Source organism: Papio anubis, chromosome 11 (assembly GCF_008728515.1).
Source record: "Papio anubis isolate 15944 chromosome 11, Panubis1.0, whole genome shotgun sequence".
Lineage (NCBI taxonomy): Eukaryota > Metazoa > Chordata > Mammalia > Primates > Cercopithecidae > Papio > Papio anubis.
Window position 1 is genome coordinate 103159090 of NC_044986.1, and position 19788 is coordinate 103178877.

Below are 19788 nucleotides of genomic sequence, written 5' to 3' on the forward strand. Positions count from 1 at the left end.
ATCTAGTATTATTACCATAGTCTAAGTTGGTGGGACATGCACTCTGCCATGACTGTCCTCATCCTGTTGCTATCTCGGGAAACACTCCCAGACTGCTGCCTTAGAGCACAACTACCATCAGAGCTCCCAAAGTCACTGCCTTCCACTGACTCCTCGCAGAGGGCCCTGGCAAAAGCAGTCTCTAGCTGAGGCTGTAATGGCACAGACGCCACACAAAACCGCCCTTCCACGTCTCTCCCCAACTTCCACTCATAACTGTCCCTGAACACACTCATACCACAAATCCCTGCTGGACATGGAATAAGGAGGCCTCACTGTCATCACACGGGGTCCAGGGAAAATGGCGAGCAGCGGGTAGGCAGGAAAACTAGGAAAGAATTCGTGCTTGTGTTTTGCTGAGATTATCATAAGATGGGAAAGTATAATGATTTTAGCCATGTACCATGATAGGCATGTGTTTATTCATAGCTACCTACGTTTAATGTTAGAATTCAGTCTCCACTAAGAGTGTCATTTAAAATTTATTATGAGTTACAGGGTTTTTGGTGGCTGATTCAAAAACTACCATTAGAAAATGACAAGGAAAACATATCCTGTTCATAAGTCAGAGACTGCCTTTATTGGCATGGTGGTCAAACTGATATTCTAATGGACCTAATAGTGTCTTTTAACTAATATTATTATACCGTCATATCATATGATACTAATATGTTATTTAATATATAATGTATAATTACATATTAATATATTATACTAATGATACATAATATAATTGATATTAATTATATTCTTGATATTAATCACATATTAATGTTAATCATGTACACATGATTAATATTACATAGTATATATTATATATTAATAGAATAATAATATGACATATATGATTCCAAGCAAGTAATAGGTCTAAGAAGTAAACGCACTTTTTAAAATTTATTCTTTTGAGACAGTCTCACTCTGTCGCCCAGGCTGGAGTACAGTGGCGCGATCTCAACTCACTGCAACCTCCACCTCCTGAGTTCAAGTGATTCTCCTGCCTCAGCCTCCCGAGTAGCTGGGATTACAGGCACCTGCCACTATGCCTGGCTAATTTTTGTATTTTTAGTAGAGACAGGGTTTCACCATGTTGGTCAGGCTGGTCTCGAACTCCTGACCTCAAGTGATCCGCCTACCTTGGTAAATGCGCATTTAAATTTATCTTTTGTAAAACATAGTTTGCTGTTTCAAAAAAAATCAGTTTATCAAAACTCTTTAGGCTTTTTTCACTAAGAAATATATATGAAATGTAACATACATGTAGGCAGGCAAATTACATTACACTAAAGAAAAAAACTTTAAGAGAAAATGATTGCTATCTCAGCTTGCAGGACTACCTCACCAACTCTGAGAGGAGTTTTTGCATGGATGTGCTTGCACATATTTTCCTATTTTAAAATTATCCCTTAAAATATGAAATCACACATTTGCTGCATTATACTGATAAAACGTTTTTGTGAACATTAAAGTCAGTTTAAATAAAATTGAAACAAATTCCTTAATGTTAAATTTAAAAGTGATAATGCATTACATGGGATTATTTGATTATTTTTTAAAGTTGATACTTACTATTAGAAGTCAGGATTCCAAATATCATAGTAGCATTTCTTCTTACAATTTTATCTTCGTGGGTGAGTAGCTTAGTTAAAGATTCCACAGCTCCATGTTCAAGGAGGGTTGTTTTATTTTCCTCACCTGACATCATACGTAAAACAAAACCATACATGGGTATTATCGATCTCATCAGCATTCTGCCTTGTGCCATTCCAATTTCTTATGTGCCATTCCAATTTCTTATTTGCCATTTGCCTTTCACATTATTCTTGGCTTACACTCGTATTTCCCTCAGAATAAACTTAAAGGACAGGCATCCCGGACATTTCCTCCTCTTCCTTCCCCTGTTTACAAAGCTGGCTTCATCTTGTCTTCAGTTCTGAGCTCACACTGCACCTCCTTGGAGCAGTCCCCCACAATCACCCTATCTACTGTCACCACATCCAAGTCTTTCTTATCCCTCTTTATCCTGTTGTATTTTTGTCATATCACTTAACAACCTCTGTGTTTTGCTTACCTACTCCATGATAACTCCCCATAAGGACAGATGCCCTTTCTGCCCTATTCGCTCATAACCTTGATGCCTAGCACGGTGCCGGTCATGTAACAGAAACTCAACAAATACTTCCTTGCATAATTAATTAGTTCTAGCCCTTTTCTGTAGATTTGATAGAATTGTTTATAGATGTCATCACATTAATTTTATGTGCCAAAGCGACTGAGCTAAGGGATGCACAAATAGCTACTAAAACGTTTCTGGGTGTGTCTGTAAGGGTGTTCCTGGAAGAGATTAGCATTTGAATCTCTAAACTGAGTAAAGACGAGCGCTCACCAGTGTGAGTGGGCAATATCCAATCTGTTGAGGGCTTGAGTAACAGAGAGTGTAAAAAGGAAAAATCCTCTCTCTTTTTGAGCTGGGACTTCCATCTTCTCTTGCCCTGGAACATTGGAGCTCCTGTTCTCAGGCCTCGGGACTCCAGGACTTTACAGCAGCTTTGGTTCTCTGGCCTTAGGACACAGACTGAATTACACCCCTGGCTCTCCTTATTCTCCAGCTTGCACATGGTATTGTCATGGGACTTCTCAGCCTCCACAATCATGTGAACCAATTCCCATTACAAATCTTTTCATATATTTCTACATATGTCCTATTGGTTCTCTTTCTCTAGAGAATCCTGACTAATACAATGCAAAAGATAACTGTAATAATAGAGAAAAAAAATTGTGGAGGGGTGTTTATGGGAACTCTACTTCTCATTTCTCTTTTCTTTTTTTCTTGAGACAGGGTCTTGCTCTGTCACACAGGCTGGAGTGCAATGGCGTGATCATGGCTTTCTGCAGTCTCAACCTCCTGGGCTCAAGTTATTCTCTCACCTCAGTCTCCTGAGTAGCTGGGGCTACAGGCAAACACCACCATGCCTAGCTAATTTTTTTTTCAACTTTTGTTTTGTAGAGATGGGGTCTCACTATGTTTCTCAGGCTGGTCTCAAACTCCTGGGCTCAAGTGATCCTCCTGCCTCAGCCTCCCGAAGTGCTGGGATTACAGGCTCCACAAGCCACTGTGTCTGGCCTCATTTTTCTATAAACCTAAAACTGCTTACGGAAAAAGTCTAGAATTTTTAAAAACAATATATTCTATAAGTTGTGAGAAAAATTCTGCAACTATATGTCTGATACAGAAATAAAGAATGTGTATCCAGAATATATAATTTCTAAAACTGAATAAGAAAACAAGCAAATTTTAAAATATATATGAACAAATGATTTGAACAGATACATCACCAAAGAGGATATACAATGATAATAAAGTACATTTTCTCTGCATCATTAGTCATTAGGGAAATGCAAATTAAAACCACAATGAGATACCACTTCACAGCCACAAAGATTACTATAATCAAAAAGATGAACAGCAACAAGTGCCAGCTAGTGTAGAGTGAAATTAGAACCCTCATATATTGCTGGTGAGAATATAAAACGTACAAATCACTTTGGAAAATGGTTTAGCAGTTTCTTAAAATGTTGATGTACACCTACCATATGACCCAGGCAAACTGTGGTAAATCTATATAATGGAATAGCAATAAAAAGAAATGCTACAATATGAATTAATCTCAAAATAATTAGGGTGCGTGAACAGAGCCAGATTATATCATTTTCTATAAATCAAATAGAGATAGTTCTACCTCTTTCCCTAATTTGTGAGAAAGTTTTTAACTACAAATTTTCTGGATGCCTTCTATTTCTTTTTCTTGCCTGATTGCATTGGCAAGAACCTCCCATACAATGTTGAATAAAGACATCCTTCTCTTGCTCCTGATCTTAGGGGAAAAGCATTCAGTTTTTTACCATTAAGTGTGATGTAAGGCATAGGGTTTTTTTGTAGATATCTTTTATTAGGCAGAGAAAGTTTATATCTATTCCTACTTTGCAGACATATTTTATCAGGAGTGGATGTTGGATTTTGCCAAAAAGGTTGTTTTGCATGTATTAAGATGATCATATGGTTTTTCTTTTTTCTTAAAAAAAATTTTTTTTCTTATTGCTGCTGTAATAACAAAACTAGTGGTTTAACAACAACACAAATTTATTATCTTACGGTTTGAAAGTCAGAAGCCTGATATATATCTCAGTAGGTGAAATTCAAAATGTTGGCAGGGCTATCTATGCTCCTTGGGAGCTAAGCTCTATGGCAGAATCCATTTCCTTTTCTTTTCCAGGTAACATGCCTTGGTTACTGAGTCCCTTTCACCTTCAAAGCCAGAAATCACACCCTTCTGACCTCTGTTTCCACCATCATATTGTCTCCAATTCTGTCTCTCTTGCCTTCTTCTTTCACCAATAAGGGCCTTTGTGATTGTGTTGGCCCAACCTAGATAATCCAAGTAATCTCCTCATCTCAAAGAGAGTTGATTAGCAACCTTAATTCTATCAGCATTCTTATTTGTCCCTTGTCATGTAACACACTATTTTCATAGCTTCCAGGGATTCTGATGTAGATACTTTGGGATTATTTTTCTACCTACCACACATGGTAAAATACCTTGAGTGATTTTCAGTTATTAAACCAATCTTGCAATCTGGGAATAAGAGTCATGTAGTCATGATGTGTTAGCTTTCTTTATACATTGCTGAATTTAATTTGCTAACATTTTGTTTAGAATTTTTACATCTATGTTAATAAGGAGTATTGACTTGCAGATTTCTTTCTTGCCTTTTTCTGTTTGGGCCTTTATACAGCAGTGGTGGCTTCACAGAATGAATTGGGAAGTACGCCATCCTTTTCAATTTTCTGAAAGTATTTGTGTGTAATTGGTATTATTTCTTCCTTAAATGTTTGGTAGAATTCACCAGTAAAATCATCTGGACCTGGAGTTTTGTTTGTGAGAAAGTTTTTAACTACAAATTTCAGTTTTTGTAATATAGAGCTATTCAAACTGTCTTTTTCTTAGTGAGCTTGGAAATTTATATCTTGAAATAAACTTGTCCACTTAATCTAAGTTGTGGCATTTATTGGTATTAATTTATTGATAATATTCCTTTTATCCTGTTCATATCTGTAGGATCTCTAGTGATGTCCCTTCTCCCACTCCTGATATGGATAATTTGTCTTCTCTCTTATTTTGTCTATCAATCCATTTAGAGGTTTATCATTCTTACTGATCTCAAAAAGCAGCTTTTCATTTTTATGGCTCATCAATTTTTTTTGTTATCTATTTCACTGATTTATACTGAGATATCTATTACATCCTTATTACTAACTTTTGGTTTGTTTTTTGTTTTTGTTTTGAGACGGAGTCTCACTCTATTGCCAGGCTGGAGTACAGTGGCATGATCTCGGCTCACTGCAACCTCTGCCTCCCAGGTTCAAGAGATTCCCCTGCCTCAGCCTCCCAAGTAGCTGGGACTACAGACGCACGCCACCACGCCTGGCTAATTTTCTGTATTTCAGTAGAGATGGGGTTTCACCTTGTTGGTCAGTATGGTCTCAATGTCCTGACCCCATGATCTGCTCACCTCAGCCTCTCAAAGTTCCAGGATTACAGGCAAGAGCCACTGCACCCAGCCTTGTTCTTCTTTTTCTAGTTTCTTAAGATAGAAGTTGAGGTTATTGGTTTGAGACTTTCCTTGTTTTCCAGTATAGGCATTTAGTGCAATCAACTTCTCTCTAAATACTTTTAGTGGCATCCTTTACTGTGTTTTAATTTTCAATTATTATTTTTGTTTTGATTTCTTCTTTGATTTGTGAATCATTTAAAAGTATGTTATTTATTTTCTAACTACTTAACAATTATCCAGAGTTTTCTACATTATTGATTTCTAAGTCCACTGTGGTATGAAAATATATTTTGTGTTATTGGAATCACTTAAAATTTATTGAGGCTTATTTTATGGCCCAGAATATGATCTATTTGAATAAATGTTCTGTATGTACTTGAAAAAAATGTGTATTCTACTGCTCTTAAAGTGTTCTATAAATATTAATTAGGTTAAATTCATTGATATTGTCAAATCCTTTATATACTTATATATTTTCTGTCTACTTGTTCTTTCATTTATTGAGAGGAGTATTTAAATCTCCAGCTCTAATTGTGGATATCTATTTCTCCTTGCATTATTAGCTCCATGTATTTTGAAGATCTCATATTTGGTACATAACTGTTTAAGATTTTTCGACCCAGGAAGCACAAAGGGTCAAGGAATTCCCTTTCCTAGTAAAGAGAAGCTGTGACAGATGGTACGTTGAAAATCGGGACACTCCCACCCTAATACTGCGCTTTTCCAACAGTGGTAGCAAATGGCACACCAGGAGATTATATCCCGTGCCTGGCTCATAGGGTCCCACACCCACGGAGCCTCACTCACTGCTAGCACAGCAGTCTGAGATCGAACTGCAAGGTGACAGCATGGCTGGGGAAGGGGCCGTTGCTGAGGCTTGAGTCGGTAAACAGAGCAGACCGGAAGCTCCAACTGGGTGGAGCCCACCACAACTCAAGGAAGCCTGCCTGCCTCTGTAGACTCCACCTCTGGAGGCAGGGCATAGCTGAACAAAAGGCAGTAGAAACTTCTACAGACTTAAATGTCCCTGTCTGACAGTTTGAAGAGAGTAGTGGTTCTCCTAGCACAGAGTTTGAGATCTGAGAATGGACAGACTGCCTCCTCAAGTGGGTTCCTTACTGCCAAGTAGCCTAACTGGGAGACACCTGCCAGTAGGGGCCGACTGACACCTCATAGAGCCAGGTGCCTCTCTGAGATGAAGCTTTCAGAAGAAGGATCAGACAGCAACATTTGCTGTTCTGCAGTATTTGCTGTTCTGCAACCTCCGCTGGTGATACCCAGGCAAACAGGGTCTGGAGTGGACCTCCAGCAAACTCCAACAGACCTGCAGCTGAGGGTCCTGACTGTCAGAAGGAAAACTAACAAATAGAAAGGACATCCACACCAAAACCCCATCTGTATGTCACCATCATCTAAGACCAAAGGTAGATAAAACCACAAAGATAGGGAGAAACCAGAGCAGAAAAGCTGAAAATTCTAAAAATCAGAGGGCCTCTTCTCCTCCAAAGGAATGCAGCTCCTCACCAGCAACAGAACAAAGCTGGACAGAGAATGACTTTGACGAGTTGAGAGAAGAAGGCTTCAGGTGATCAGTAATAACAAACTTCTCCGAGCTAAAGGAGGCTGTTCGAACCCATCACAAAGAAGCTAAAAACCTTGAAAAAAGAGTAGACAAATGACTACCTAGAATAAACAGTGTAGAGAAGTCCTTAAATCACCCAACAGAGCTGACAACCATGGCACGAGAACTACGTGATGCATGTACAAGCTTCAGTAGCCGATTTCATCAACTGGAAGAAAGGTTATCAGTCATTGAAGGTCAAATGAATGAAATGAAGCAAGAAAAGAAGTTTAGAGAAAAAAGAGTGAAAAAACAAACAAACAAACAAAGCCTCCAAGAAATATGGGACAATGTGAATAGACCAAATCTACATCTGATTGGCACACCTGAAAGGGACGGGGAGAATGGAACCAACTTGGAAAACACTCTTCAGGATATTATCCAGGAGAACTTCCCTAACCTAGTGAGGCAGGCCAACATTCAAATTCAGGAAATGCAGAGAATGCCACAATGATACTCCTCAAGAAGAGCAATTCCAAGACACTTAATTGTCAGATTCACCAAGGTTGAAATGAAGGAAAAAATATTAAGGGCACCCAGAGAGAAAGGTGGGGTTACCCACAAAGGGAAGCCCATCAGACTAACAGCAAATCTCTTGAGAGAAACTCTACAAGCCAGAAGAGAGTAGGGGCTAATATTCAACATTCTTAAAGAATTTTCAACCCAGAATTTTCTATCCAGTCAAACTAAGCTTCATAAGTGAAGGAGAAATAAAATCCTCTACAGACAAGCAAATGCTGGGAGATTTTGTCACCACCAGGCCTGCCTTACAAGAGCTCCTGAAGGAAGCACTAAACATGGAAAGGAACAACCAGTACCAGCCACTGCAAAAACATGCCAAATTGTAAAGACCATCAATGCTAGGAAGAGACTGCATCAACTAATGAGCTAAATAACCAGCTAACATCATAATGACAGAATCAAGTTCACACAAAACAATATTAACCTTAAATGTAAATGGGCTAAATGCTCCAATTAAAAGACACAGACTGGCAAACTGGATAAAGAGTCAAGACCCATCAGTGTGCTGTATTCAGGAGACCCATCTCATGTGCAGAGACACACATAGGCTCAAAATAAAGGGATGGAGGAAGATCTACCAAGCAAATGGAAAACAAAAAAAAGAGGGGAGTTGCAATCCTAGTCTCTGATAAAACAGACTTTAAACCAACAAAGATCAAAAGACACAAAGAAGGCCATTACATAATGGTAAAGGGATCAATTCAACAAGAAGAGTTAACTATCCTAAATATATATGCACCCAATACAGGAGGACCCAGATTCATAAAGCAAGTCCTTAGAGACTTACAAAGAGACTTAGACTCCCACACAATAATAATAGGAGACTTTAACACCCCACTGTCAACATTAGACAGATCAATGAGAAAGAAAGTTAACAAGGATATCCAGGAATTGAACTCAGCTCTGGACCAAGCAGACCTAAGAGACATCTACAGAACTCTCCACCCCAAATCAACAGAATATATATTCTCAGCGCCACATCACACTTATTCCAAAATTGACCACATAGTTGGTAGTAAAGCACTCCTCAGCAAATGTAAAAGAATTAAACAAACTGTCTTTCAGACCACAGTGCAATCAAACTAGAACTCAGGATTAAGAAACTCACTCAAAACCGCTCAACTACATGGAAACTGAACAATCTGCCCCTGAATTACTACTGGATACATAATGAAATGAAGGCAGAAATAAAGATGTTCTTTGAAACCAATAAGAACAAAGACACAACATACCAGAATCTCTGGGACACATTTAAAGCAGTGTGTAGGGGAAATTTATAGCACTAAATGCCCACATGGGAAAGCAGGAAAGATCTAAAATCGACACCCTAACATCACAATTAAAAGAACTAGAGAAGCAAGAGCAAACACATTCAAAAGCTAGCAGAAGTCAAGAAATAACTTAAGATCAGAGCAGAACTGAAGGAGATAGAGACACAAAAAACCCTCCAAAAAATCAATGAATCCAGGAGCTGCTGTTTTGAAAAGATCAAAAAATTGATGGACTGCTAGCAAGAATAATAAAGAAGAGAGAAGAATCAAATAGATGCAATAAAAATGATAAAGGGGATATTACCACCCATCCCACAGAAATACACACTACCATCAGAGAATACTATAAACACCTCTATGTAAATAAACTAGAAAATCTAGAAGAAATGGATAAAATCCTGGACACATACACCCTCCCAAGACTAAACCAGGAAGAAGTTGAATCCCTGAATAGACCAATAATAGGTTCTGAAATTGATGCAATAATTAATAGCCTACCAAACAAAAAAAGTCCAGGACCAGACGGATTCACAGCTGAATTCCACCAGAGGTACAAAGAGGAACTGGTACCATTCCTTCTGAAACCATTCCAATCGATAGAAAAAGAGGGAATCCTCCCTAACTCATTTTATGAGGCCCACATCATCCTGATACCAAAGCCTGGTAGAGACACAACAAAAAAAGAGAATTTTAGACCAATATCCCCGATGAACATCAATGCAAAAATTCTCAATAAAATACTGGCAAACCAAATCCAGCAGCACATCAAAAAGCTTATCCACCATGATCAAGTTGGCTTCATCCCTGGGATGCAAGTCTGGTTCAACATAAACAAATCAATAAACGTAATCCAGCATGTAAACAGAACCAAAGACAAAAACCACATGATTATCTCCATAGATGCAGAAAAGGCCTTTGAGAAAATTCAACAGCCCTTCATGCTAAAAACTCTCAATAAACTAGGTATTGATGGGACATATTTCAAAATAATAAGATATTTATGACAAACCCACAGCCAATATCATATTGAATGGGCAAAAACTGGAAGTATTCCCTTTGAAAACTGGCACAAGACAGGGATGCCCTCTTTCACCACTCCTATTCGATATAGTATTGGAAGTTCTGTTCAGGGTAATCAGACAAGAGAAAGAAATAAAGGGTATTCATTTAAGAAAAGAGGAAGTCAAATTGTCCCTGTTTGCAGATGACATGATTGTATATTTAGAAAACCCCATCGTCTCAGCCCAAAATCTCCTTAAGCTGATAAGCAACTTCAGCAGTCTTAGGATACAAAATCAATGTACAAAAATCGCAAGCATTCCTATACACCAATAACAGACAGAGAGCCAAATCATGAGTGAACTCCCATTCACAATTGCTTCAAAGAGAATAAAATACCTAGGAATCCAACTTACAAGGGATGTGAAGGAGAACTCCTTGAAGGAGAACTACAAACCACTGCTCAACGAAATAAAAGAGGACACAAACAAATGGAAGAACATTCCATGCTCATGGATAAGAAGAATTAATATTGTGAAAATGGTCATACTGCCTAAGGTAATTTATAGATTCAATTCCATCCCTATCAAGCTACCAATGACTTTCTTCACAGAACTGGAAAAAACTACTTCAAAGTTCATATGGAACCAAAAAAGAGCCTGCATTGCCAAGACAATCCTAAGCCAAAAGAACAAAGCTGGAGGCATCACACTCCCTGACTTCAAACTATACTACAAGGCTACAGTAACCAAAACAGCATGGTACTGGTACCAAAACAGAGATAAAGACCAATGGAACAGAATAGAGCCCCCACGAATAATACCACACATCTACAACCATCAGATCTTTGACAAACCTGACAAAAACAAGCAATGGGGAAAGGATTCCCTCTTTAATAAATGGTGCTGAGAAAACTGGCTAGCCATATGTAGAAAGCTGAAACTGGATCCCTTCCTTACATCTCATAGAAAAACTAATTCGAGATGGGTTAACGACTTAAATGTTAGACCTAAAACTATAAAGTGCAATTCTTGAAGGTGACATGTGGTGTACTCTTGCTTTTTATCCAGTATACCGATTTCTCCCTGTTAAGGTATTTAGGACATTTATATTTAATTTGATTTTTGATATGGTTAGGTTTAAATCCACCATCTCGTTATTTGTTTTTTATATACCCCATTTTTCCATGTTTTCTTTTTTCTTCATATTCTGCCTTCTTTTCTATGTATTCCAGGAATATTACTTATTCCATTTTATTTCATTTTCTTATTTACTATTATCCTTTATTTTGTTATTTTAGTGGTTTCATTAGGGTTGCAGTACACATCTTTAACATATCACAGTCTACTTTCAAGTGCTATTAATGTACTTCACATATGAGATCCTAACAATAGTATACTTCCATTTTTTTCCCTTTCTGCCTTGGGGCTGGTGTTGCCATATATTTTGTTTATACATATGTTTCAAATTGCACAATATATGATTATTTTGTTTTAAAATAATAAATTTGCTTTTGAAGTGATTCAAATAACAAAGAAAACATATATTTTGCCATTTCTAGCACTCTGTATTCTTTTTTGTAGATCCATATTTCCATCTAGTGTTATTTTCCTTCTGCCTAAAAGGCCTGTTTTTATTATAAGTAGTAGTGTAGATCTGCTGGAAATAAATTATTTTAGTTTTTTTATGTTTAAAAAAAACTTCATTTCACCTAAGTTTTTGAAAGTTTTTTTCTGGATAGTAATGCTGGGTTGAAAGTTTTTATTTTTCTTTTATTCTTTAAAGATTGTTGCTCTATAGACTTCTCACTTGTGAAATTTCTGATGACAAATCATCCTTATTTATAATTTGTTATTTAATAACTACTGTCATCCTTATCTTTTTTGAATGTAACATGTTTTTACTGATTCTGGCTGCTTTTAAGATTTTCTCTTTATCACTGGTTTTAAGCAATTTGATTTTAATGTACTGTGGCATAGTTTGCTTCATATTCTTTGCACTTAGGTTTTGACAAACTTTTTGGATCCATAGACTTAGAGTTTTCATAAGACTTAGGGAAACTTTGGCCATTATTTCTTCAAATGCTTTTTCTGTCTCTGTCTCCCTTTTTCAGAGACTCCAATTACACATATAAGTTCATTAATCTTTTTATTCTGTAATGTCTAATCTGCCTTAATCAAAGCCTATGTATTTTTCATTTTAGACATTGAAGTTTTCATCTCTAGAAGTTGTATTCGGGTCTATCTTATAGCTTCCATGTTTTTACTTTCTAAACATATAGAATACGGTTGTAATTAATCTTTCAATGTCTTTTCCTGCTAATTCTAACATCTGGGTCAATTTGATTTACTCATTGATTTATATCTTACGCATTTTTTTCCTGCTTTTTTTCATGCCTCGTAATTTTTTTATTGGATGCAAGCCATTGTGAATTTTACCTTCTTGGGCAATAGATATTTCTGTATTCTTAAGATTTTTTTCAGGGACAAATTAAGTTACTTGGAAGCAACCTGATCCTTTCGTCTTGCTTTTAGTATTTACTAGGTGGTACTAGAACAGTGCGCAATCTAGGACTAATTATTTCTCATACTGAGGCAAGACTCCTCTGTGTATTCTACATAATGCTCCATGAATTCTGAGGTTTCTGCCTGACTGATGGAACAGGCACACTACTCCTAGCCCTCTGTGAGCACCAGGCACTGTTACCCCAATCCTTTGGCTGCCTCTTTGTTCAACTATTTACCTCACATATACATGCTGCTCACTACTCTTCTAAATACAAGAATGGGACCCTTTACAGATCTCCTGAGTTCTCCCTCTGTGAAACTCATTCCTCTCCTTTACTCTGTTCTGAAAACTCTAAATGCCTTTATTTCTCTGGACTTTCATGTTTGTCTTCTTAACTCAGAGAGTTCCAGTGCTATGGCCAAAAAGCTCTCTGAAATCAAAAATCTGAGGCAATCATAGGGTTTACTTCCCTTGTTTCCTGCCTCTCAGTGGTCACTGCCCTTTATTGTCTGATGTTGATAGTCTTGTCAACTGTTATTTCATGTATCTGGTTTATTTCTTTCATTGTTTCCACCAATAGAGTAAGTCTACTCTACTTTCACATATTGGGTCTGTTTCATTCATTGTTTCAGGCAGTAGAGTGGTCCGTCTTGGCCAGAAGCCAAAGTCCTATCATATATTTTTTTTAATTTTAGAAAACACTACTGGTATAAAACATCAGATTTAAAATTATTTCTGTATTGATTTCATAGGAAATACATTCCTATCTATTTCTTCATGTCATGCAAAAAGAGATATATAATTAGATACATGTGACAGCCAGATGATGTACAATGACTCTATTAGACTGAAAGGGATTCATGCTGCCATAGATGCACAATCCAATATCTCCCTGAAATTTGACCCAGGATTCTACACCATCCATTCAAAAAGATATAGTACCTTCCAGAAACACTCAGGTTTACATCTGGATCCTCAATGATAACCTGAGTGACAAAGCAAGGTGAGTATTGTACCCTTTGCTAATTGAATGATTTGTTGTTCTCTAATTCAATTTCCAACACAATATGTCAAATATCATTTATTTAAAACAAAATTGTCCCTATATTAGTTTGAAATGTTTTATTACAAAAATCAGTTTAGTTACATTAAACTCTCAATTAAATTAATATTCTCAATTAAACTGTCATGCAACATAATAAAAGTCTAATCTTACCATTTGTAGTAATATGAGCACTAAAATATAAGCATCTTGTATGTTTTTAAATCCTATGAATAAACCTTTCAATAGAACCTGATATGTAATGTTTACAGTGTTTAAATAAGCTTTGTTTTACAACATTAGTTTTACAGAAAAGTTACAAAAACAGTACAAAGAGTTTGCACATACCTCAGACCTAGTTTCCCCTATTATTAACATTTGATGTTAGTATGGTACATTTTTTACAAGTAATGAACTAATATGAAGACACTATTATTAACTAAAGTACTTAGTTATTCGGATTTCCTTAGTTTTAACCTATCATCTTCTTTCTGTCCCAGCGTCCTATGTCATTAGTCATAATGCCTCCATTATGTGAGTTTCTCAGACTTGGCTGTTGTGGATAGCCATGACAGTTTTGAGGAGCATCAGCTAGGTATTTTGTACCTGAACCGGGATTTGTCTGATTTTAAAAAATCATTATTAGACTGGGGTTATGGATTTTTAAGAAAAATAACACAGAAATAAAGTGTCATTTTTATCACATGTCAAGGGCACTTATTATTAATAGGACTTATCACAGTTGGTGGGTTTTTTTTTTTTTTTTTTTTTTTGGTTGGTTGGTTGGTTTGTTTTTTGAGACAGGGTCTCTCTGTTGCCTAGGCTGGAGTGCAGTGGCACAATCTCAGTTTACTGCAACCTCTGCCTCTCAGGGTCAATAGTCCTCCCACCTCAGGCTACTGAGTAGCTGGGACTGCAGACATGTGCCGTCACACATGACTTACGTTTTTATTTTTTGTAGAGGTGGGATTTTGCCATGTTGCCAAGGCTGGTCTTGAACTTCTGGGCTCAAGTGATCCTCCCACCTCAGTCTCCCTAGTAGCTGGGACTACAATCATGCACCACCACACATGGCTAGTTTTTGTATTTTTTTTTTTTTTGTAGGGAGGGGACTTTGACACATTGCCAAGGCTGGTGTCAAACTCCTGGGCTCAAGTGATCCACCCACCTTGGCCTCCCAAAGTGCTGAGATTACAGACATTAGCCACCATGCCCAGATGGGTGGTGTTGATTTTGATCACCTAGCTGAGGTGTAGTGTTTGTCAGGTTTATCCATTATAAGCTTATTTTCCCCCAGTTCTATGTTGTACTGTTTGGATATAAATCACTCTGTGCATCTCCCACTCAAAGAGTGGGGAGTTATATTTCACCTTCTTGAAGTCAAGAGTGTCTACATAAACTTTTAGGAATCATTTGTCTCTTCTCTTCCATTTATTCATTCATTTATTTATATCAGTATGGACTCATGGATACTTATTTTCCACTTGGATTATAAGCCAGTACTACTTTACTTTGTTGTTCTAATTGTTCCAGCTTTGACTATTAGGAGTTCTTTTAGTTTCTGTGACATTTACAATTTCTAAAACCACAATGAAACTTTCAGAATGACTGTCCTACCCAGTGACTAAATTACTCCTTAAGATTAAGCTAGGCACTCAGGGAGAGAGATTGCTTTTAGGTAATGCATTAAATAATATTCTGGTTATCTGAAATAATTCATCTGACAGCAAATAAGTTAAAGACTAGGAAGAAAAGTGCCTAAGAGGTAGTAAATATTTTAAGAAATTAATGAAATGGAAAGATAAACTGAAAAAAGTCCAAACCTTTTAAAGCAAATTTATAAATGGCTTCACATGCTTTAGCCAAAATTTCCTCTTCTGGAGAACGAAGCATTAACACCACAGTGGCTACATTTTTGCTTTCAATCATTAATGGATCAAACTGAAAAGCAGAAAGAAAACTATCAGGTTCACATATGAGCTTTAAAAATCACATTAAAAATGAATGGGTCTTAAAACTTAGAGAGAATGTAATCTTGCAAAAAGGATGTGGTCACTGCCCAATAAGTGCACCGCAAAGTTTTTCATTTAAAAAACATCAGCCACTAGAGAAACAATTGTCAGCACTGGAATGCCTGGGGTATGGTGGGAAGAGCAAAATGTTTTGGAATCTGACAGGTCTAGTTTCTCAATTTAGCCATGTGGAATCAAATGAATTATGCTCCTAGAATGTCAATTTCTTTTTCTGTTTGATGAGGATAATAGTACCTATCTCAAAGGTACTATCTCAAAGGAGCAAGGAAAGGAGTAGAGGCCATGTATGTAAAGCACTTAGCACGTCATCTGGCGCATGACAGATGTTTACCAAATGACATATTATAATGCTTATTCAATACACAAAATCCTTGAATACCTGTATATATTTTATTTCATGACCATCTCAATAATTAATACTTGCTTTCCAACCACTAGACTCTAGAAAAGCAGGAATTACATATGTAAAACAATAAAGCACTAGAAAAGAGCATATAACAAAATGTAAAATTGAATAAAACCTGGAACAGGGAAAATGATAATATAGTCTAAAGAAAAGTATAGGACTCTAGGAAGACCTGTGTCCTAAGAATTCATGTGTAATTGAAACGAAATGTGCAACTGAAATGAACTGTTGTTCATAGCACATAGAGGCTTTCTGTGATCGAGGAGAAAGCAAATTATTACACTATTTTTCTTCCATTTCCAGAGACTAATGAAGGATGGAGTTCTCTTTAGGATAAGGGAAAAAAACTGTATTTCAAAGCTTTAGCTGGTTCTTTGTGTTGGCTTTCCTATATAGACATCTTACTATGTCATGGAATATTTTTAAGATTGTTTCGTTTTAGGTAGAGAATGCAGAAATACATTACTCTGATTACTCCAAGGAAACATAATTGTGTGAGTTTGGAAGAGTAAAGAAGAAAGAAGATGGCAAGAAACAATGACCTGAAAGGACATAGCCAGGATTAAACTTCCCTTTTGGAGAGAAATGGCTGCTGAATTTCAGAACAGCATTGTCTAACACCCAAAGTAAAGCTGCTGTTTTTCTATGGCTCCCTCTATACTAGAAGCTATAAGAGTTCCAAAAGTCTTGCTTGTTCTTAAACCTCTTAGACCCTTGTAGAGAAGACAAATCTTCAGTAAAAAGTCAGTTGTGTACAACAGGTTGGTGGCACTGGTGTTTCTCGACATGATCCAATGAGAAAAGTTGGCCTCTAGCTGAGCCAAGAGCAATGGCTAGGATGCTGGCTGCAACACTGATCAGGAGACCTGAAGGCCCTGGAAATCCACAGAAATCTTAAGGAAGGACTTCTGAATGTAGTTAGGGTTTGGGGCTTGAGAACCATCTTCTTTAGGTCTTAAAGGGTAGCCCCAGAATTCCTGAGTACCTCACATCACCCAAGTGACACATGTGGCTCACTGACCACAGCTTTTTTCAATCTGAAAAGTTAGGAAGTTGGAGTATGATCTCTTCCAGATATAAAATTCTAGGATTTTATGAAGTGCAAAACATATGGCAGAGACAATAAATACTATGATGAGAGTGGGGAAATTAATTTGAAACTGGGGTAAATAAAGAAATCTCCATGGATGCTTCAGATATGATTTGAAGAACAGATAAAATGGGATGGATGGCGATAAGAAGGAAGGATATGCAAATGGGGAAAATAACACAAGATGGTTTAAAATGGGAATAAATGTTTATTTATGGTGGATAAAATATTAGCTTCACCAAACAGAAAATACACAAGAAGAAGCAGAAATAATATTGAATAATAAGAAAAAAGACCTCAGCAAATGACCTTATACTTTTCCTTCTCCTGACTGTTTATGGAAGATAATCAACAAAGATCCAAGGGAAAAGGATTATGACTCTGGAAGGTTTATATCTGGCTAGGTTATCTTTCAGATGTTCGGGCATTCACAAACTCAAAAAGTGTATCAACCATACGCTCTTAAACAAATTGCTCAGGCAAAATCTCCAGCCAAAACTTGGGAGGACCAAAATATAAAAACAACAGTGGTAGATCAAAAAATGCAGTAAAATGTATTCTGCTGTTTAGCTTACTAAATGTTGCAGATGATGTTGTGAATCATAATACAATTCTTTTCTTTTTTTTTTTTTTTTTGAGATGGAGTCTCGCGCTGTTGCCCAGGCTAGAGTGCAATGGCGCGATCTCAGCTCACTGCAACCTCCGCCTCCTGGGTTCAAGCGATTCTCCCTGTCTCAGCCTCCCGAGTAGCTGGGATTACAGGTGTCTGATTTTTTGTATTTTTAGTAGAGATGGGGTTTTGCCATGTTGTCCAGGCTGGTCTCGAACTCCTGACCGAAGGGAATCCGCCCGCCTCAGCCTCCCAAAGTGCTGGGATTACAGGCATGAGCCAACTCGCCCGGCCAATGCAATTCTTAAGAAAGGATTCCTGAAGTGATAATGATTTATAAGGAAAAAAAAAACTAATAGCGGCTTGGAATTAAAACAGATTTTTTTTTTTCAACAAAACAGGTAAAGAAAATTTTTGGTTTTTAAAAAAGAGGCATGTTGCCTAGCTATTTTTTATTTTTACATTAATAGAAAAAATGCAGGTTAAAATGTGTATTTAATAGATAGGCTACCAACAAGTAACCAAAGTTCCACACTGCCAGAAAGAAAAGGAAACAAAGGAAAATTGCTCAATTCAGAAAAGGGACAGAAAATACAAAAGAAATTACAAGATGAAAACATAGCAAAGAAAAACCGCAACTTCAAATAGAATGATAGGAATAAAATCAAATATGTCAATGACCAAAATAAACATCACTAGGGTAAATAAATTCAACTAAGTCTGTTAGATTGGATTAAAAAGCAAAATCGACTCAGTTTGTTTGTGTTATTAGGTATTTCTTCCACTTGATCTTTAATTTTATTAAAGAATATTAATTCAGATCTCTCCAACTAAGATATAGAACATTTCTAGTATCTCTAAAGGTTTCCTCACACTCCTTTCCTAAGCCACCCTGCCCCCATGAGAGAGAAACATTATTCTTTTATCTCTTCAGTTATTTAAAATAATCACTTAATTTTCCATTTTTGAACTTCATATAAGGAATCATACAACATTCACTCCTTCTTATTTGTTTTCTTTAGCTCAGTGCAATACCTATTGCAGTTCTTTCACATTTTTGCTTATATAGCTAAGTCATATTTCTTATGGCTATATAATGTATTCCATTACATAAATACACCAGTTTGGGTTCTTTTCTTTCCAGTTTGAGGAAATCATAAATCACAATGAATATTCTTTTACATGTCTTTTTGTGGATATATACATTCATTTCTCTTGGGTATATATCTAGGAATGGAATTGATGAGTCATAGGGTAGACATATATTTCCCTTTCATAGGTACTGTTGAACAGTTTTCCAAAGCGGTTTTATCAATTTACTTTCCCACCAGCTATGAATGAGAGTTCCAGTTGCTCTACATCCTCACCAATGCTTGGTATTATCAGTCTTTTTAATTTGCCTTTCCAAAGCTCTTCAATTGTAGTTTTAAGTCCATCTGCTTTTCATAGTTATTGTAGCTGGAGAAATGCCTGCTGCTACCTGCTACCTGCTACCACTATATCTAGACAGAAGAGAAGTGTTCTCATTACTTTTGAAAGTTCTCTCCTGTCTCTTTCGCTAATTCTGACTCAGTAGCATTCATCTATCATTCAGCTTTGTCTTCTGCTATTATGCTTGAAAACCATTAATTTTTCTTTATCTGCCTATAGATTGGTTTCCTACAGCACCCACAGTGTTCAGGTTCTGAGGGGTTCTTGGTAGCCAACCAGCAAGTGGTGAGAGATATAGCTTGACTTTTTCAACTACTCCCACTACAGAGATTCTTCAATTGCATTTGGATCCCCAGTCCATTTACTCCCTCTGCTTTCTCTCCCTGTATCAGCTTTCTCCCTTCTTCCCCTCTTAAGTTGCTTAGATTGTACGTTCTGTTATCTGAATAACACTTCTGCTAAACCCTAAACCTCCTTGTCTGTCTTATCATCAGATGAATCTTCTGAAACCCATACCACAAGTGAACACTAGTATTTTCTTCTTTGCATTTGTACCCAAGTGTCCAACCATTCTCAAAGAATGTTAAACTAGAAGAAAGTTAGTAT

General features: G+C 36.9%; 1 protein-coding gene across 1 annotated transcript in view; it reads right to left on the reverse strand.

Moving 5' to 3' along the window:
* The window catches only part of ARMC3 (armadillo repeat containing 3), a 114308-nt gene that overhangs the window by 80821 nt on the left and 13699 nt on the right, over positions 1–19788 (reverse strand). Inside the window, exons 3-4 of the mRNA XM_031651932.1 lie at positions 15436–15553; positions 1606–1731 (exon numbers count right to left, since the gene is read on the reverse strand). Coding sequence (XP_031507792.1) covers positions 1606–1731; positions 15436–15553 — 244 coding nt within the window. The remainder of the gene's footprint in view (positions 1–1605; positions 1732–15435; positions 15554–19788) is intronic.